Here is a 21654-nt window from a genome sequence, read left to right on the forward strand (position 1 = left end):
CATGAGAGACAAGCCCTTTTCAAGTCCAGACACAAATTCTCAATTGGATTGAGGTCTGGACTCTTAACTTGGCCACTCCAGGACATTAACTGTTGTTTTCAAACCATTCCTGTGCAGCTTTGGCTTTAAGCTTCGGGTCATTCTTTTTCTAAAAAACAACTCTTCTCCCAAGTCAGTTCTTTTACAAACTGCATCAGGTTTTCCTCCAGGATTTCCCTGTATTTTACTGCATTCTTTTTACCCTCTACCTTCACAAGCATTCCAGGACCTGCTGCGATGAAACATTCCCGTAGCATGATTTAGCTTCCACCATGCTTCACAGTAAGGATGGTGTGTATTTGATGATGTGCAGTGTTAAGTTCACACCAAACATAGCATTTAGTCTGATAGCCAAAAAGCTCAATTTTGGTTTCATCAGACCATAGAAACTTCATCTTGCTGACTTCAGTCTTCCACATGCCTTCTTGCAAACTCTAGCTGACAGTTCATGTGAAATCCGCCCCCCCCCATATACCTGCAATTGGTGAAGCACCTGGGCAACGGTTGTATGTGCAATCTCTCCCATCTCAGCCACTGCAGTTTGTAACTCCTTCTGAGTTGTCATAGCTCCCTTGGTGGACTCCCTCACCAGTCCCTTTCTTGCATGGCCATCAGTTTTTGAGGACAGCCTGGCAGGTTTACAACTGTGCCTTGTTCTTTCCATTTCTTGATGATCAACTCACCTGTACTTGAAGGGCTATACAGTGACTTGGATTTTTTCTTGTATCCATCTCCTGACTTGAGCTTTTCAATAACCTTTCTGCGGAGTTGTTTGGAGTGTTCTTTTGTCTTCATGGTGTAGTTTTTGCCAGGATAGTGACTCACCAGCAGTTGGACCTTCCAGATACAGGTGTATTTTTAGTACAATCAGTTGTAATACCTTGACTGCACACAGGTCTCTAAAAACAGATCTCCATTTAACTAATGATGTGACTTCTAAGACCAAATGGGTGCACCAGTGATGATTTAGTCTTTCATATTAAAGCGGTGAATACTTATGCAATCAATTATTTTGTTTTATCATTGTAATAATTTTAATCAATTTGTGGAAATTTGCTTTTACTTTGACATGAAACAGTCCTGTTGATCAGCATCAAAAAAAGCCAAATTAAATCTACAATGCTGTAAAACAATAAAACATGAAAACTTCTTGGGGGGGGCAGGGGCGGGAATACTTTTTATAGCCTCTGTATATTTTTTATAACTAAGCTACTGGCAGATTTATTTTAAGGTATATTCCTTGCCTTGCATTCTGCATACAAGTCAAAAGAGATCTAATTACCTTGGCCAGCACCAACAGTATGTTAAATTTGTTAATAAAACAGTGAGGGCAGAAAAAGATTATTTTCACCAAATGTATAGACACAATTATATTGTACAAAATCTCTATTAAATCTAATACTGTAACAAGAGTACAAGGCGCTTGTCAAGTTGGCACCACGCTAGCATAGCGGCTAGCTTGATGCTATTACAGCTCGGCACTCTTTGTAAGGAGTCTTCATGTCCTCCCCATGGAATGCTTGTGTTTCCCATGTTTGCTCTGGCATCCTCCCACAGTTCAAAGATGTACCAGGTAGGTTAATTGGTCATTGTGAATTATCCTGTGATTAGGTTAGGGTTAATTGGGGTTTCAGGGGCTCCTGGGGTGGCATGGCTCGAAGGACCGGGAGGGCCTACTCCTGCTGTATTGCTAAATAATAGTTTTTATTTAAATTAGATTTAAAATAATGAAGTCCCAATCAAATAAAAGCTATATTAGGAATACTCAGTTCAGCCAGCATCTGTAGGGTAGTTTCAGCACTGTGATTTTTCATCATAAAGGAGAAAGTTTAAATATCAAATGATTCAAGTTGCAGGGAAGGGGAGGGGTGGAGAGAACAAAGGGAATGTCCATTACTGGGTGGAGACCGAGAGACAGAATGTGACATTGTGATGGTGGTGCCTGTCAAGAAAGGGTGAAGGTTTATTGATCACAGATGATGTGGCTGGAAATACAAGTAACAAATGAAGAAAAAAAAATTGATGCAAGTTTTACCACCTTCAGTAGGATGCTACCAGAAGTGATATCTTCCTTTCTCTTCCCAGCAATGAAGAGTCCATTTCCAATACATTGCTCTGCTTCACTCTTGTATTTCTGAGCACCTTTTCTTGCAACTGCAGAAGATGCAATGTGCATTTTTACCTCCTTCCTTCCCACCATCGCTGGACTGAAACTCCAAATTGAAGCAGCTATTTGGATGCAACGTTTTTAATTTAGAGCTTCCAGAAACAAAACAGAGTGGTCGCATTTGACAGAACACTTCCAGGCAATTCACAAGAATGAGCCAATTTTCAAGTTCCTCATCATTTTAAATTCACGTTTCCACTTAGCTCTTTGCCCTTGCCCTCTTATATCCGTTCATGCATCCTAAGTTTACACCTCCTCTGGACAGATCAGCAGCAATCAACAATCCTTTGTCATCTTTTCTCAGCTAACACATTTTTTTTGATTTCCTTTCTGTCACAGGCATTCCCTTTGATCCAACTTTCCTCTCCCCATCCCCACAAGTTGAAACACGTTTGATGTTTTTAAACTTTTACCAGTACTAATGAAATGACATCAACCATTCCTTCCTTCCTTCAGGTAGCACCTGAGAATTTCTAGCAATCTTCCTTTTAATTTCGGGTTCCAGCATGTGAAGATTTTTTTTGATTTTCAAGAAATATCACATAAATTCAGACATTTATTGTACTTGGATTTCTTGAGAAACTGCTTGTTTAAACTCTACAGAACAGATTTTGGCTACTTCTTAGGATAAACTGTACAGGGATACAGCCATGCTGGATACAATACTTTTTAAAAAACACACAGCAGATAAATAGAATTTAAGCTCCATATTTTGTTTGACTTTTACAGTAGTGAAATACAGTAAGTCAGAAATTATAACTGGTTCCCATCTACATTCTCATTTAGAAGTCATGAATACCAGTTGGCTGCAAGGTGCAACTTTAAGAAGCTGTAAATACATCTATAGTACAGATATTTAGCAGAAGCCCATAAGGATAGGTTAGTTTACAATATTGTAAGGTTTATTTTGTTTAGGCAGGAAATATGAATGTTACATGGGTGTAGAATTAACTATAGGGTTAAAGTTCACAAATCCAATAAGTAACTAGGATTTTCCTAGTTCAGATAGTAAATCAAAATCAAAGATAATTTCTCAAGAATAGAACCACAATTGCTGGCCAAGGTAAAATGGATATTTATTGAAGACAAGCATGGCTTACACCATACTGCTCCCATTCCAAAAGTAAATCACAAGAAATACCATAACAGGTTGGTGCAATGAATGTTCAATTTGCCATAGTATTGATAACACAGCAGTAAAACAGGAAGGTCTTCAATTTAAAGTTATCAAATTTAACCTACAATGATAACTTCTTCATTAATGAATTCATATGGAGGAACTTCCAGATTAAGAGGAGCTGGGCCTTTTCTGATTCTCCCTGATGCATCATAGTGGGATCCATGGCAGGGACAGTAGTAGCCACCATATTCACCTGCATTTGCTATTGGTACACAGCCCAGGTGAGTGCAGACACCAATGACAATCATCCATTGGGGATCTTTTACTCTATCAGAATCTAACTGTGGATCACGCAACTCAGCTAGGCTCACTGCCTGCTCAGTCTCAATTTCCTTGGATGAACGGTGGCGGATGAAAAGAGGCTTGCCTCTCCATTTGAAGGTCACGTTCTTGCCTTCTGGAATATCACCCAACTTAACTTCGATCTTAGACAATGCCAGCACATCAGCAGAGGCACTCATGCTTGTGACGAACTGGGTGACAACATTCTTTGCAGCATAGGCACCCAAAACAGCTGTAGTCCCAGTCAGCAAGTAGGAGAACCCTTTCCTGGTATCACTGCTGCTCTGTGAAGACTTTTTGGAATCTTGAACATCTTGCCGTCTATAGTCAGAGAAATCTGGAATGGTGACATCACTGTGTGCATATCGAATTGTAGACAAAACTGCAAAAATAAAATGACAAAAAATTATTTCAAACTGATATACTTAAACAGCTGATCTAGATTATTTCCAGCTTAAACAGTTTTATTAAGATTAAGGTATTTTTCTTCCCCTGGCTAGTAGTACCAAAGACAAACAAAAGTTTTGCTCTATTTCACTGTTGGCATCACGTACATAATAAATAGTGCCCATTTGGAAAATTAATCAATTTTTTCATTGTCAATGTACAAAAAATTGGAATATTACTATAAATTATATTTTTATAAATAATATAAATTATATCTGCGTATACGATAGGGTCTTTTAAGAGACTCCTGGATAAGTACATGGAGCTTAGAAAAATAGAGGGCTATGGGTAACCCGAGGTAATTTCAAGGTATACGTTCAGTACAACATTGTGGGCTGAAGGGCCTGTATGGTGCCGTGGTTTTCTATGTTTATCCCTGCTCTAACCCATGCCTCATATTTCCACATCTGACTACACACTGACCACTCATCCCCATTCCACTCTGAAATCTGCATCTTTCATCGCTACTCACATCGTCCACATTAGCCCCAAGATTGATCCGGGCACTGACTTTAAATTTCTCAATTTTGCATGATTTTGCTCCACTTAACAATCAATTGCAGCATTATCTGATGCCAAGGTATACACTTTCCTTTCATGTCACCTTTTGGCTTTCCCAACTGCAATCACTGTTCAAGGCCCCAGCTTCTAGAATTAGACCCTAACTTTTGCTTATTGTTTACCCCCTCTTCCCTACAGAAATTTACCTCCAATCAATGTTTAGTCATCTATACTTACAGTTTCTTTAACCAGGAAGCCCTTTTTGGCTGATAACATTCATGAAACAGAAATAAGAAGCCAAGGCATTATAAAGTATAAATCATTTGCATAAACAAATAAACGAAGGTTTGCACCTCAGTTCATGGAAAACATTAAATCACTCTCTTCTCCCAGACAGGCACAAAAGATTCCAAGGCTATTTTTAAGAGGTGCAGTGGTATCCAATATTTACTTTTAATTAATCATTCAAACAGATTTTAGACATTGTTCTATGTGAAAACTTGCTGCATTTAGTATAACTGTCATACTTTAGTCATTGGAGACTACACCAAGACTTTCTTGAATGTAAAGTGCTCTGAGATACTCTGAAAGAAAAATGTAAGGAAAATATGTGCTGGTATCTCCCTCTTTCTCTCCCAGCTTCAGGATTTCTTCTGCAAGATGGGCTTTGTACATTTCAAAAAATAAAACTAAAGTTAATTGCTAAGTTAGCAGATAATGGACATTAATCAAACATATCATTGCACCTTACCAGAAGCCAAGCACAGTATTACATCCATTAACATGTTCTGGCCTTGCTATGTCATAATTTGAAAGTTAACTACTTCATCTTGTAGTTTCTGATAAAGTTCAGTTTTGCTTCTATCTTGGTAATATTATGAATAATTGGCCTTGATCACCTTTCCAGTTCTGAATTTGAAATGATACCTGATAAAGTATTGCCAGCAGTTTGGTCTTATTACAATGAAATAAGGTAATGAAAAATGTCATGAAAAATGGTAAAAGTGATGGTTTTATACTAAGCTTCCATATAAAGTACTGATATTATAAGCAAAATATTCAGCACTGCAAATCATATGCTCAAATTAATTTAGCTATGGCACATTTTGCAAAAAGAGGACAAGTTTAGAGATAGGTCACTGAATTTCCAAAAATATGATCCAAATATTTGCAACAATTCCTGCTTCATGAGTGAATTAACTCAAATCCAAATTTATTTTGTTAAAAGGTATTAAGAGCAGTAAATGAGGCACAGTTGCTACAAATAGATGCAACATCTAGCACCTCTGATATGTTTTTGGTGCCATGGTGTGATTAAGTATACTTCTATAATACAGACTACATTCCAAATTTGAAATGAGGACCTGTGATTTCCTTGTTTAAAGCAACTTATGTGGAATATAAAGCAGTATTATTGATCCATGAGGCCAAGCAGAAAAAAGGCGAACTAACAGTTGTCTGGTTAGACCTCGCGAACGCCTATGGGTCTATTCCACATGACCTCATCCTAGAAGGACTCGACCACTACTACATCTTAGTGGCTATTCGAGACATTATCACCAGCTGCCTAGGAGGATTCAAACTCAGATTTACATCAGCCCGTTTCACAACTAGTTGGCAGGACCTCCAGAGGGGGATTCCAACAGGGTGCACCATCACCCCCATCCTATTTATTATGGGAATGAACCTCCTATTATCAGCAGTAGAAGATGTAACCCACGGCCCGACGCTGGAGTCAGGCATTGTTCATGGACAACATCACTATAACAACTGTGTCACAAGTCCAAGCAAGATGGGTATTGGAAACCCTGGGTAATGTAGCCACTTGGGCGAGGATGTCTTTCAAGGCCAAGAAGTCCAGGTGCATGGTGATATAAGAAAGGGCAAAGTTACTAGCAAGTTTAGCCTCCAAGTTCAGGGTGAGGTCATCCCTTCCATCGAAGATAACCCAATAAAATGCTTGGGGAAGTGGTTTAATGTGTCACTGACAGATGGGGCCAATGTCACCAATGCTGTGAAGCAGACAGATGAATGGCTGAAGAAGATCGACAAATCCGGACTTTCTGGGTAAATTCATGACCTGACTGTACCAATACGGCATTCTGCCCAGGCTTCTCTGGCTGTTCACACTTTATGAGTTCCCCATGACTGCCGTAGAGGGCATCGAGAGGAAAACCAACAAGCACCTGTGGAGATGGTTGGGAGGTCCCCCAAGCTTCTCTTCAGTGGGCCTCTACATTCGTTCTGGGCAACTGCAGCTTCCCCTGTCATCTGTTGTGGAGGAATTCAAGGTGGCAAAATGCAGAGCTTTATTAAGCTTGAGAGATTCCAATGATGTCTTGGTAAAGCAAGCAGGCGTTACAACCAGATCTGGGCGCAAGTGGGCAGCCAATGCAGCTGTGGAGGAGGCAGTGTGTTCTCTGAAGCTGCGAGATATCATCAGCAACCCCTGCATCAGACAGCAAGGTCTCAGCTCAGTTCACTTCCAGAAGTGGGGAAACGCAAGCATAAGGAACAGGCATGATTCAGGCAGAAGTACAGATCTGTGAGGAAGAGAAGCGGATTTCAAAGGCAGTGGAACAAGGATCCCAGGGTGCCTGGACAAGACGGGATCTGCTTAAGCGCAAGATCTCATGGGCAGAGTTATGGAGACTGGAGCCCTTCCGTATTTCCTTCCTCTTGCCATCTGTGTATGACACCCTTCCTTCACCATTATATCTGTACACATGGGGAATGAGAGGACCCGAACTGTAAGCTCTGTGGTCAAAAGGGGTCACTGGCTTAGGCGTCTGGGCGTAAAACAGCTCTAACTCAAGGACGGTATAGGTGGCGCCATGATAAGGTGCTTCTGGCTCTTGCCGACAAGCTAGAGCGGGAGAGATGCAAGAAGAGGACGGCTGGCACAGATTTGATGAAGGCCATCACTTTCATCAAAGAGGGAGCTAGGCCTTTCGTAACCAAACAACCAAAGCCCAATCTGTTGCTAACAGCCAGATCCTGGGAGATGAGGGTCGAGGTGGGAAGGAGGTTGCAGTTCCTGGATGTGCTGCACACAACCCTACGCCCGGACATTGTACTGTGGTCAGCCGAAGACAAGAAAATAATTCTGGTTGAGCTGACTGTGCCGTGGGAGGAGGGATGGGAAGAGGCCCACAAGAGAAAGGCCTTGAAGTACCAGCCCTTAGTGCAGGAGTGTAAAGACAAGGGATGGCAGACATGGTTGTTCCCTGTGGAGTACAGCTGCAGAGGTTTCCCAGCCAAATCAGCATGGAGGTTGTTGTCAGATCTGGGCCTGGACGAAAGGAGCAAAAAACAAGCAGCTCGTAGGATGGGGGAAGAGGCAGAACGAGCCTCTTGTTGGATTTGGAGTAGGCAAGAGGAGGGGAGCTGGAAGCCAGGAACAGATGGGCAGTGATTTGGCCACCACTGCTGGCCCATCAACTGGAGAGTGTCGTGGTTAAGGGTCGAAACACTCGGTGAAGGTTGGGAACCACCTGATGACATCTGCTCCTGGCTGAAGGCTACAGTTACCTTATAAGGTAACTGGAGAATGCACCCTAACAGGTGTATGTAACAAGTAACAAGAGTTGCAAAATAAGAAATATTATTAGATTTTCTGTAAAGGTATTTATTATTCCAGTTAGAACTGAAAAATAATTTTAAACATATTTTACATTGATCTCTAGCCACTTGGAGCCTTGAGGAAACCAGATATCATGTGTCTCACCTACTTTTGTTCAGAAGAAACAAAATCCTTTAAGATAAAAAGCAGAAAGGGGCATATACTTTATCAAATACAAATAGATCCAAGCAAAACTTGACAAGCAATTATGAATGTTTAAGCAGAGTACAACATTGTAACACTGGATTTGCATAGGTCATTCTGCCCTTTTGATCTATTCTGCCATATGCTTAGGTCAGTCCGACTGTACATTCCATAATTACCTGTCAATTACCTTGCTGATTAATACAAGAGGCTAAACATCTCAAAAACAAAATCCTCAGATTTAAAGTGATTTATTTGAGACACCAATCCCTGTGTGTGATGGTGCTTCTTTTCTCCCAAATGGCCTAGATCAGATTTTAGTCATTGCGACAAAAACAACTGTTTCAAAGTTGTAAATACTTCAATCTAAATCATTTTTCACTTTATTTATTCCAGGAAGTTCAGAACTATTTTATGCTATATCTCTCAGCAGGATATCTAACTGCCTGGTGAATCTATATGGTATCTCTTGCAAAATCAAAACATTGTATGCAATGCTCAGAACAACAGAAAGAACTTTAGACAAAAAAAGTCACCTCACATGCTACCTCCCTTTTATATTCTATATATGTCTGGTCATTTTGTTGATGTGTACATAAACATGTAAATTGCTTTGGACTTGCATGGTGCCTGGTTCATTCCATTTTCAATTTTTCATTTGTTTTGGTAAATATCTCTAGCTGTAAACATGCTAAAACTGAACTGCAGAACAACACACACAAAAACGCTGGAGGAACTCAGCAGGTCAGGCAGCATTTATGAAAAAGAGTGAAGTTGATATTTCGTACTGAGACCCAAGACCTGCTCAGTTCAGCCAGCTTTTTGTGTGTATTGCTCTGGAGTTCCAGCATCTGCAGATTTTTTTGTGTTGAAATGCAGAAATTGTGTTTGCTAATATACCCTTAAGGAGTTTATGTGCAACACGTTGCTGTCTTACTGTCCCTAGATTATAAATGTCAGTCTAAAATGCACACAACCTATTTTTTTTGACAAAGATCTTACTCAATTATATGGAGGGATATGGTATATGGAGGAATTTAAGGTGGGGGGGGTTATATGGGAGGCAGGGTTTGAGGGTCAGCACAACAATGTGGGCCAAAGGGCCTGTACTGCGCTGTACTATTCTATGTCTATGTCAATTAAAAGAAAAGCCACTAAATAGTTCCAATATTCAAGCTGTAATGAAAGAAAAACTTGCAGTGGACTGATTTAGTAGAGTGATTTCTGGGGTACCAGCACTAATAGTTAGGGAATATTAGGCTGGTAAAGCAGTTATTCACTGGAACATAGTAGATCGAGAGAAGATCGCATAAAAAACTATAACATTGAAATAGGATAAGCCATTCCAAATCCAGCGAGGATGCTGTCGATAGCTTGAGGATCCAGAATCTGGGGTCACATCCTCAGGAAAAATATATCATTTAGAACCGAGATCAGGTCAAATTTCTTCATCCAGAGGATGGTGAACTTTTGAAATTTTCTATCATAGAAAGCAGTGGAAGCCAGATAACTAAATGTAGTCAAGGAGAAGATATTTCTTAATAGGAAAGAAATTAAGTGATGTGTAGAGAAAGTGGGTAAATGGTATCAAAGCAAAATAGTCAGTTAATTAGTCCTGATCACATTAAATAGTAGAACAGGCTCGAAGGACATTTGTAATGTTCCTGTTTTCAATCTATAACACCTCTCAGGGTTCGAAATGGCCAGCTCAATATGCTTTGCAGTAGTATTTCTGAAGTGTAATCGTTGTTATAAGAGGGAAATTCAAGGAAGTGATAATGGTTACGCTATTAGCGACCGCAAACAGGGTTCAATTCTGCCACTGTCCATAAAGAATTTGAACATTCTCCCTGTGATTGTGTGGGTTTCCTCCGGGTGTTCCATTTCCTCCCACATAACAGAAAAAAAGATGCACAATAGGCTCATTGGGCCAGAGGATCTATTGCCATGTTGCATCCCTAAATGAAACATAAATTAAGACTAATCTTATAATTGTATTCCCTATTATTCAGTTGGAAATATGCAGTCAAAGAAGAGCTGCCGTAAAACCATGCAAATGAACAATTTTCCAATTAGTTAGATAAGACAGCACAAATAATATAGCTAAAACAATAGTGTCCGGAAACAATGTCAGTGGTGCTGGTTATGGGGGAGAGACAAGAAGTAAAATGTGTAAATTAATCCTGGATTTAGCATTCAGCCATAGCTAGCATGAATAATTCAGGATCTAATAACTCATCTGGAGTACAGTATTGAGGTATACTTTGAGAAGTGAAAAAATTCTGATGAATTACTTTCTTAGTGAGCTTTTACATTCTGTAGATAGTTTAAGGTACAATATGTTGAATATGTTAAAAAGAAGTGTTGCATGAAAGCACCTTAAAGCAAACTATTTATTTGATATAAAGTGTAGAGGAGTGCAATCTTCAAGATTTTACGAGAGAATTTATTGAGAACTCAAGTGATTAAAAAAACTTGTAAAATGGAATTTTGAGGAGTGACCTTAATGGTTCCAGATTTAATTTGTTAAACCACAGATGGAGAAACGGCTTATTTTAACTTGTTACATACCCACAGGTTTTGTTTACTGTGGACTGTCGCTTTAAGAGCCTGAGTGAGGCAGGACAATGACATCAGTCACAGGCTGAAGGAGTTTGCTTCAGATTTTTTTTACAAGGCGGGGGGCACCTTCAGTCGTAGTAGAGAGAGACTGGGGAAGTCAGTAACTTCAGTTTGTCGCAGTTGAGGCTTGGAACTCTCCTATGCCCACAAGAGTGGGTTGACATCGGCACGCAGTGCACAACAAATGTGTGACTGTCACTTCATATAATCCATAGGAGTAGATTCTGGGGATATCTTGTGGGACCACTTGTGTAGCCCTTACCCGGGCATGTTGTGTGGTAACCACTGGAAGACGATATTCCTGTGACAGATCACTTTTGATGTTAATTTGTATGTGGATTTGGAACGACACGACAGACAAGATCTACAGCTACTATTATCTCGTTTTACCGACGTGGATCTTGTGGAATACTTCGTACTTACCTTCCCTCTCCATGACAACGTGGATTACAAATATCTCTCTCCCATCATTTATTCCATAGATTATTGAACTTTCCTACTTTACCATCTCAAGACTCTAAGCTTTGTTCCCCAAGCTCAATGATTTGGAAGTTATATTTATACACATGTATACACATAACACCCGTTACCTTTTGTTTATCTTGGTTGAGTTACTATATTATAAGTAGGTACTAATAAAGATAGTGGTTTTAACATTAAAACCTGATTCAGTGTGAATTCTCTTGCTGCTGGTTTGTTTCTTAAGGCTGATTTATACTTGTGCGTACTAGCTTACGCCGTAGCCTACACAAGTGGTCTACGCCGTTGTGAGCATTTATACTTGTGCGTTGGTGTGTCTGCAATTCACTGCCAAAACGCTAGTTGGCGGTGGGGTTAATTCAAACAATGGTGACTGAATCTGAAGGAGGGTGAATTTTCTGTGCTTGTCTGGCCACTGAGAGACCTGGACGAGGAAATGCATTTCAAATATTTTCGGATGTCGGCAGGTAGATTTGACGATTTGGTTCATCGTCTGCAACTATTTATTTTGCTTCAGGTGGATGTCAACAGGCTGTAGCAGCTAGCTACAAACTGGCGTCAAGCACAGGGTCCTCCATAATTTCAGAGGTCTGTAGAGCTTTATGGAAAGCATTGCAGCCAGAGTTCCTTCCCTGCCCTTCAGTCGCCCAATGGGAAACTATTGCAGCGTAGGAGGAAATGCGATGCTACCAAGCAGACCAATCACAGTTGTTGTGGTCTGCAACGCCGCGACACGTAGTTACATTTTGGGAGAGGTGCGCGTTAGGCTACGGTGTAGGGTTTGACGTAGCGTACAGTGTAGGGTACGCCACTACGCCATACCTACGGTGTACATTTGACGCACAAGTATAAATTAGCTTTAAAGCATTACAGTTCGTAACAAACTAAACGAGGTGAATTGTTACACCTCTAAGTGCTACTAACAAGATAGTATGAAACTAAGAATAATCTTCTCAAACACTAACCACTGATACAACTTCAAACAAATGGCTTAATTAATAACACAAGAAATTCTGATGATGCTGGAAATTCAAAGCAACACACAAAATGCTGATGGAACTCAGCAGGTCAGGCAGCATCCATGGAAATGAATAAACAGTCGATGTTTTGGGCAGAGACCCTTCTTTAGGACTGCTCATTTCCATGATCGTTGCCTGACCTGCTGAGTTCCTCCAGCATTTTGTATGTGTGGCTTAATTAAATCTAGGTGCTCATCCACAATAGACCTGTATTCACTTGCTGCTCAAAGCCCGTCCCACTTTACAGGTAATGACAAGCCACACCAACCATTCATCACACTTCAGCAACAATCAAAACATCTAAAACAAGATACATCTTTGAGGCTGTTGCAATTGTGATAGCAAATCCCATGTAAGTCATGAACCTAACCAGGTTGAAAAACCTTCCATGATATGCAAGACATATCAGCAAAGTGGAATCAAAACTTGCATGGTGATGGGAGGCAGAGAGTATTGGTGGATGGTATATTTCTGACTGGAAGTCTGTAACAAGTGGTGTACTGCAGAAATCAGTTCTGGGACGTGGCTGGGTGAAATAAACAGTATATAAGTAACTTGGATGAGAATGTAAAAAGCTTGATTAGTGAGTTTGTAGGTGACACATACATTAATGAAGCTATAGAGTGAAGAATATTGTCCAATGATAGAGAAGGGCACAGATCAGATTTAGTGGGTGGAACTTAATCCAGACAAATATTAGGTAATCACATGCAGAATATAGGGTTGGGATCTTAGGAGCAATGATACATGGACCATGGGGTACAAATACATAGCTGAGTGAAAGTGGAATCACAGGTGGATAGTGTAGTGAGATGGCATTTACAGTCGACCTTCACTAATCCGACTAGCTGTAATCCAGTTCCTTCAATAATCTGGCACTGATTATGCTTAATGTGATCCTTCTGTAATTCGGCAATTTCACTAATCCAGCACTCCTCAGGTCCCAATGATGCCTGATTAGTGAAGGTCGACCTGTAGTATGTTTGGCTTCATCAGCTGAGGCACTGAATGCAAGAGTTGAGATGTCATGTCACCAATGTACAAAATATTTGTTAGACCATATTTGAAGTTTTACGACCTATTCTGGTACTGTGTTATATGACAGATGTTGCAGCAATTGAGAACATGTAGAAGAGATTCACCAGGTTGCTACATGGAATGGAGGAATGCTGTTATAAGAGGAGATTGCATAGGTTGGATTTATTCTCATTGAAATGTAGGAAGTGGGCGTTTAGGAAATTGAGGGGTAAAGATAGGATAGATAAGAGTCTTTTTCTGGTGGAGGAGTCCAGTACCTATGGCCGAAAAAGTACACAAATGTCTCCACTTCATCAGGAATTTACATGTCCCCAAAGACCCTCACAAACTTTTAATGATTCACCAAATGATCCTATTCGGTTGTAGCACACCTTGGTGTAGCAACTACTCTTCCCGATACCACAAGAAATTAAAGATAGTTGTGAACGCAGCCCATTACAAAAAAACAGCCTCCCTTCCATCTTCATTTCCCGCTGCCTCAGAAAAGTAGCCAACATAATCAATTTTTGTCCTCCCCACCCCTAATTAGCGTTGGAAAACATGCAGCATCAGTCTGAAGGAAAGATTCTATTGGGCTGTTACAAGACTCTTGAATAAACCTCTTGTACAATAAAGATAACTTGGTCTTTCAACCTACCCCTTTGTGGTCTTTGCACCTTATTTTCTATCTACACTTTTTCGAACTGTAAGTTTGCTTTTCTTTTAGTACTACCTTGATGTACTCATGTTTGGAAAAATCTGGATGACATGGAAAACAAAGCTTTTCACTCTATCTTGGTACATGTGGCAACAATAAACCAATTAAAAGGTACAAGTTTAAGATAAAAGGGGTGAAATTCAGAGGAGGTCCCAGTATTTTTCCAGACTGATTATCTGGAACAAGTTATCAGAAGAGGAGATGGAGGTAAATACGATTATAACATTTAAAAACTCAAAGTTCAATGTAAATTTATTACTAAATTACGTATATGTTATCATGTAGTACCTTGAGATCCACTTCTAACAGGCATTTTCAAGTAATATGAAGTACAACAGAATTTTACAGAAATCTATACATAAACAAGACTGACAAACAACCAAGGTGCAAAAGATGACAAAATATGCAAACAGAAACAATACTGATAACAAGTTGCAAAGAGGCCCAAGAGGGAATCTGTAAGCAAAGTAGTGGTGAATGAAGTCATCCACAACAGATCAGGTCATTTGGACAGGTTTTAGATGGGAAAGGCAGACAGTGCTAATGGGCCTAATCCAGGCTACACAGTTAGTATGGACAGGATGGGGGGGCGGGGGAGAGAGAGAAGAGCAGAAAAATTGTTTCTGCACTGTGCAAAAATGTAATTCTGTAAAATTCAAATCAAAAATTACTATTTAAAATCAAAATGAAATAATGTTCAAGAAATTTACTAATTGTTATTAATCTACAGTATGTAAAAGAATTCAACTTCATATTTGCTAGTTACCATTCAGTGTTAAGAGTGCACATAGTGATTAAAACCTCCAGGATGCAAACACTAATGTCTTCCTGGTGCATTTGTAATACTTAAGCGACATATTCAACCTTGCATAGTCACTGCAGTTGTGGCCTTTGTACATAGTTTGTCTACCGGTACTGCACTTCCTCTGTAACTGTGACACTGTATTGTGCATTGCCGTTGCTCTTCCCCTTGTATGAACTTGTTGTACTGATGTGCCAAAATTATCTGTACCTCAGTACCTGTGTTAATAGTAAATGCATTTACCAAACAACACCAAAACATATGGTGAAGCATCTAGAGAAGCCAGATTTTTGAGAAGCAGCTTCCAAATTTGCCAAATTAAATCTGCATCTACGATCACAGAAAGTAACTTTTCCAAGTTTCTGATCAGTGGTGAACCCAGATGCCCATGATGTGGGATTTGACAATGATAATAATCACATTCTCTTACTGCAGGTGCATTTGCCTGGCACTTGCACGACGCAGATGTTACTTGCTCATTTACACCATAGGCTGGATGTCACTGAACTGGTTCTGCTTTCCTCAAATTAAGGAATTCTGAATAAAATTTAACACAAACCGGTCGCAAACATTCAATTGCCACTTGTCACTTTATAATGAAGGCAAGATCATACAGCTGAAGACGTTGTCCTAAAGAAACACGAACAGCAGTATCTTCCTTTTGCTCTGCTTTGGGGCTGACCACCCATGGGTTCAGGATCAATGTAATCTAGGAAGGTTTAGTTTGTGCTCAAATGACCTCGGGATAAAACTAAGAAACTTAAGCTTACTCAGTTGAAACAATGACCATCTCCAACAATTTACCTACACTTGGTATTTCATGGTACATCTTCACTGGAAGGACTGCAATGGTTCAAAGCAACAGCTCCTTACCATCTTACGGCCACTTAGGGATGAGCAATAAATGTTGGGCTGTCAACCAATACACAGATTACAAAAATAAATTTCAGAAACAATTATGGTGAGGCAAAACAGACCAGATCAATTGCTTTCTCCCTTGAACCATAAAGAAAATCTTACTGGTGAAAAAAATGATCAAATATAAAAGGAGGTAAATTAGCATTGCTCATCGATTAATGCTCAAGAGTGTTCCAAGAGATGGAAATCAAAGGTGACCATGTACGTGGGCAGTTCAGGGCTGGATCTGTGATTGAAAACTGATCAGACCATGTATTATTTACCGCTGACACATTTTGGCAGTAAACATGTATAACTAAGTGACCTTTCTCTTGACTTGCCAAGTGCGTTGCTGGGTGCAAGTCAGCAATGTAGCAGAATACTCCCACCTTTCCTATATGTAGCTCCAAGAACATTCAAGAAAATAATCCAATACAAAGTAGTTTGCTCAAATGGCAACATAAGAGGGATGCACACGTTAGAATGCTGTTCCTGGACTACAGTTCAGCATTCAACGCCATAATCCCTCCAGACATGATGGAAAGCTCACAGACTTCAGTTTGCACCCCGCCTTGTACAGCTGGATCCTATCGGATTGGCAACAGGTGGTAAGGATGGGCTCCCTCACCACAGGTGCCCCCCAGGGCTGTGTCCCGAGTCCCCTCCTCTACTCTCTTTACACCCACGACTGTGTTGCCACACTCAGCTCCAATTTGCTGATCGGATTTGCAGATGACATGACATTGATTGGCCTTATTTCTAGCAGTGACCAGCCAGCCTACAGAGGAACGGTTAACACTCTGACATAGTGGTGCCAAGATAACAACCTCTCCCCCAATGTCCAAAAAAAACAAAACAGCTGATCGTGGAATACAGGAGGAATGAAGACAAGCTCGTCCCAATCAACATCAATGGGACTGCAGTTGAGAGGGTGAGTAGTGTCAGTTCCTCAGTATACACATCACAGAAGATCTCACCTGGACTGTACACACCAGCAGTGAAGCAAAAAATACAGAACAGCATCTCTTCCATTTCAGGTGACTGAAGAAGTTCGGCATCAGCCCCCAAATCCTCAAGACCCTCTACAGGGGCACAATAAGAGCATCCTGACTGGCTTTATCATGCCTGGTACGGGAACTGCACCAACCTTGATCGCTAGGCACTGCAGAGAGTGGTACGGGTAGCTAAGCACATCCGTGGATGTGAACTCTCTTCCATTGAGGACATTTCCAGCAGGATATGCTTAAAGAAGGACTGGAATATCATCAGGGACACCAGTCACCTCAACCATAAACTGTTTCAGCTGCTTGTCTGGCAAACTGTACCGCAGCATGAAAGCCAGGACCACTAGGCTACAGAACAACTTCTTTCTACAAGCCATTAGACTTCTAAATTCACGTCTGTACTTTGCAACAGAGCCATAATGCAAAGATTTTTACTCCGTCATGTTGTGGGACGGATGTAAGATTTAAATAAATTCAAGTTCTTTCTCTAATGTAACTAAAGTCTATTTTAGTTACAAAAGTAACAATTTATAGGCCTCTGCAATAGCAAATTCACCATCACAATTCCCTCTTAGGAGCAATGTGGGAGTACCTTCAACAGTACTGTTGCCCTTCAAGATATTACCAATTAACCGCGAAACTGAACTTTAAATCTGGCCTTTAGCAAAATCACAGCCACATCCTGAATTTAAAAATCCTCACAAACAACTATCAAGCTGCGCACAAGCACTGAACAGAACTCAGCTAGAAATTAATAAAAATTTAAACCAAGGTAAGTCTTGATAGCCTGCTTTAAATAAGCCATGTTTTTCACCCAAACTGCTTAAATTGTAAGCAGGATGGATAGCGACTTAAGGCTTCAACTAGGGCCCTGGTCGACGTAGCCAGGCATATCAATAAGGATAATTGTATATGATAACTTGAATCAGCTATGTAAATTGTTATTTTAGGCCCCGTGATTTAAACTTGCATGTTCCTCGGTGACTGATAGTTTTTAAAAGACGTCTCACAGAACTAGTTATGACAAGGTCACCTGAAACCTCAGTTCAAACTTAGGCCAGTTGCAACTTCCTAGAACCAAACCACACGACAGAAAGCACTGTGAGGGCAATCAGAGGACTTTCACCAGGGTCCAGACCCTCACAGCCAGGCCCGAGCCTCCAGACTCACCGTTGAGGCCGGCGGTGGCGGCAGCACCGCTCCGGGGCGCCTGGCCCATCAGCGACTCCCTGCACAGAAACGGCCGCTTCAGGTCCAGCAACACTGCGTCAGCCTTGGAAACCAAGCCGGGTACCAGGGGCTTCAGCTGCGACGCCACCGTGTTTGAGGTGGCGGACAGGTACGGGGCAAATGCCCCGGAGCGGAGGGTAAACGACAGCATTGGGAAAGAGCCAGCCGGCAGGACTCGGGTAGGCCTCAGCAACGACCTCCTATGGCCCAAAAGGACGAGTGGCGTCAGAGAGCGCGCAAGCGCAGAGGGGCCACCATCCGTGAGCGCAGAGCCAAGGCCGGCTGGTTGCGAATGCGCAAGCGCAGAGGGGCCACCATCCGTGAGGACAGAGCCGAGGCCGGCTGGCTGCGAATGCGCAAGCGCAGAGGGGCCACCATCCGTGAAGGCAGAGCCGAGGCCGGCTGGCTGCGAATGCGCAAGCGTAGATGTGGGCTCGCTGAGGTGGAAGTTTTTGCAGTGGTATCTGTGTGGTTGTGCGTGTTTAACTTGTACGTCCATGAACTAGAAACAAAAATTTGAGAACCTAATCTAGAACAAAAGAAACGAATCGCATTATTTGCAGCAACGGTGTCCATGGGTAGATACACCCTAGTCCTGACGAAGGGTCTCGGCCCGAAACGTCGATTGTACCTCTTCCTAGAGATGCTGCCTGGCCTGCTGCGTTCACCAGCAACTTTGATATGCGTTACACACACAAGATGTTGGAGGAACTGTGCAGTTCAGGCAGCAGGGAAATAGTTCACGTTTCAGGTAGAGACTCTTTATCAGGACTGATACAGTCTGACTTTGCTTTGGGTTATGCGATGCCTTAAGGGTGCATGGCCAGTAAAACTATGTGTTTGACTAAACCCAGGGGCTGGCCTTTTGGGTGGCCAAATTACTGAGTGTGAAATTGAAGAGATGTCCTTTCAAGTAATGGAATAGGGATGGTAACCTTTTATCTTTCTATATCTATGTGAAAAGAGATACGACGTTGTTTTGTAATTCCTTTAAATCAAGACTGCATTTTACCGGCAATAAGTGCAGCCACAGATGTACTACAGGAAAAAACAGCCGCCAATTTGCACAGAACAACCTTCTGTCACACGTAATATGGCAAACGCCAGGTTAATTGGATTAAATTAAATTTCAGCTTTGGATATTGTAGCTGTTGTGTATTTAATATTTGAGTAATCTTGTAAACGTTGTGTAAGCATTCTTTGTTTATATAATTCATTATGGTTTATGTAAAAATGTGAATTGCATGTACCATCATGTGTGTGCCTCAGTCAAAGTAAATGAGAAATTTCAGACTTGTGTGTCTTCCTTTCAATGAGTTTAATTTGTTGAAGTTCCAAAATACAACATTGGCGACAAGGTACAGTATTTTTCAAGGGAACCCAAGACAGCTATCGACCTGTTGAGGCACAGTGAGGAACATTCAGTAAAAAAAAGACCACAGGATGTGCAGAAACTGCTGAGTTTTTAAAAAGGCAGAAAACAAAAGAATTCAGGGTTCAGTACCAAGTGATAATAATCATTTTAAAAAGAGGAGAAATGGCTGGTTACAGCAGAATGATAGACTGATATGATTACATGACAGATAACTGGATTTTATATATTGAGCAAATCGAACAGTATTTTAAAGCAAATGAAATAGCCAATGAGAAACATGTGCCAATTTTGCTGAGTACATTGGATTTAAAGGCATACAGCTTACTTCAAAGTTTAACTGCCCCAACCAAACCATTTGAAATTAGCTTTGCTGATATTGTCAAAGTGATGCAGGATCATTTAGAACCAAAATCATTGTTGATTGCCAACACTTTAGCTTTTATAAGTGGAATCAAAAAGAAGGGGAGTCAATTTCAGCATACGTGGCTGAATTCAAGAGATTGTCCAGGCATTGTCAGTTCAATAATGGGTTTAATGATGCACTGAGAAATCAGTTAGTTTGTGGAATCTTACAAAAAAGCATTCAAAAATGTTTCTTAACTGAAGCACAACTTACATTTAAAAGAGCAGTTGAAATCACTGTTTCAATGGAAACTGCTGACAAACACACACAATTGAATTGTAGTCAGTAATGAAAGTGAGTGTGAACAAAATTGCAGTGTCTAAACAGAAACCAGCTGGCCAAACAAGTTGTGTTACTGTTGTGGCAGGGTCTCTCAGACACCAAGGAAATGCAGATTTAAAGGCAAAACTTCTGAAAATGCAACAAAGTAGGATACGTACAAAGAGCATGTCGGGCAGAAGAAAATAAATGGATAGTACAAGGAAGAGAAGTTAAAAAGTCAAGCTGTAGTTTCAAAAAGAGTACTAACCTGCATGCTGTTGATGAAAAATCCTATAATGTTGAGAGTGACACTATGTAGCCTGAAATGCACAATAACAACAGACAAGCAATAAGGCTTACACTAGAAGTGAATGACAAATTAATTAAAATGGAATTGGACACTCGTTCAGATGTTTTGGTCGTTCCATAAAATGAGTTTGAATGGGATTTCAAAGATACCAATCTGAAGCCTGCAGATATCTAACTGAGAATGGATACTGGAGAAAAGATAACTTCTGTGGGAATGACATCTGTAACAGTGAAATACAACAATCAATAAGCCATATTAAGCTTGTATGTGGTAAAAATAGGAGGGCTAGCATTGTGGGGGCATGATTGGCTTAGACAACTACAACTTACTGGAGATCCATCCACTACAATAGTATGCCACATCCCCTACAATAAAGTCTGCTGAAAGTAAATTAAGAAAGGTACTGGATGATGCCACAACTGTCTTAATGCTGAACACCATGAACCATTGGCCAACAGAGAACAAACAGATGTTGGTGCCAGCCTCTCTGTGCCTCTGGTTGGAAAACATTGGACCAAGGAAGGACCATGCTGCTCAGAGGAATTGTGAAAGTGTCAAAAGCAGTGGACTGAATACAGCAGTTTTTGCAGGCGACATACCTGAGAAAGATTCTGATGTGTTATTCAGGCAGTTGCATGTGAAGTGTGGCTTGCTTTTAAGCTGGAAGAGAGTTCAAGGAACTTTAGGAAAGTTGCAAGCATTCGGCTTTCATGAGGATAAAGAACCAGAATCTACTCTGCCTGCATTAAGGTTATTGCACGAAGTTCAAGTGGGAGACAAAAATCTGCTCGAGTGTCAATGCAAAGACCAAGGCCCAGCTGGATGAATGGAAGGCCAGAAGGAAAGGAGCCAATGCAGATGCGAAAAGAAGATTCATCAGTTGATGTTGTGGATGAGGAAACGAACAGGAGAGATCAAGTTGTAAAGGAAGCAATAGAAGTATTAAAAGAGAATACTCCATTGAACTATTGTATATGTGCATTCCCACGATCAAAATGCACAAGATAGGAGAAGAAGAAGCGTGCTTATCGCTGTCAGAACCACTTCCTGCCGTCTCAGAGTCTGCTCGTACAACCACCACGGAGGAGGCCCCAGAAACTGAGATTGTTTCGCAGCCACAAGTCTTAACTGTTA

The 21654-nt window shown here is 40.9% G+C and overlaps 1 protein-coding gene across 1 annotated transcript; it reads right to left on the minus strand.

Moving 5' to 3' along the window:
• Positions 1–3265: 3265 nt before the first annotated feature.
• LOC134356204 (cytochrome b-c1 complex subunit Rieske, mitochondrial) lies at positions 3266–18403 on the minus strand. Its single transcript, XM_063066944.1, has 2 exons — positions 18112–18403; positions 3266–4050 (listed from the first exon to the last, which is right to left on the minus strand). The coding sequence occupies exons 1-2, from the start codon at positions 18320–18322 to the stop codon at positions 3440–3442; spliced, it is 822 nt and encodes a 273-aa protein (XP_062923014.1). The 5' UTR covers positions 18323–18403; the 3' UTR covers positions 3266–3439.
• Positions 18404–21654: the final 3251 nt, after the last annotated feature.

Source organism: Mobula hypostoma, chromosome 14 (assembly GCF_963921235.1).
Source record: "Mobula hypostoma chromosome 14, sMobHyp1.1, whole genome shotgun sequence".
Lineage (NCBI taxonomy): Eukaryota > Metazoa > Chordata > Chondrichthyes > Myliobatiformes > Myliobatidae > Mobula > Mobula hypostoma.

Coding starts and splice junctions, on each gene's coding strand:
- LOC134356204 (XM_063066944.1), bottom strand. CDS start 18,322: ATGCTGTCGTTTACCCTCCGCTCCGGGGCATTTGCCCCGTACCTGTCC. Junction 4,051..18,111: donor CGCCACCGCCGGCCTCAACG/GTGAGTCTGGAG, acceptor TTATTTTTGCAG/TTTTGTCTACAATTCGATAT.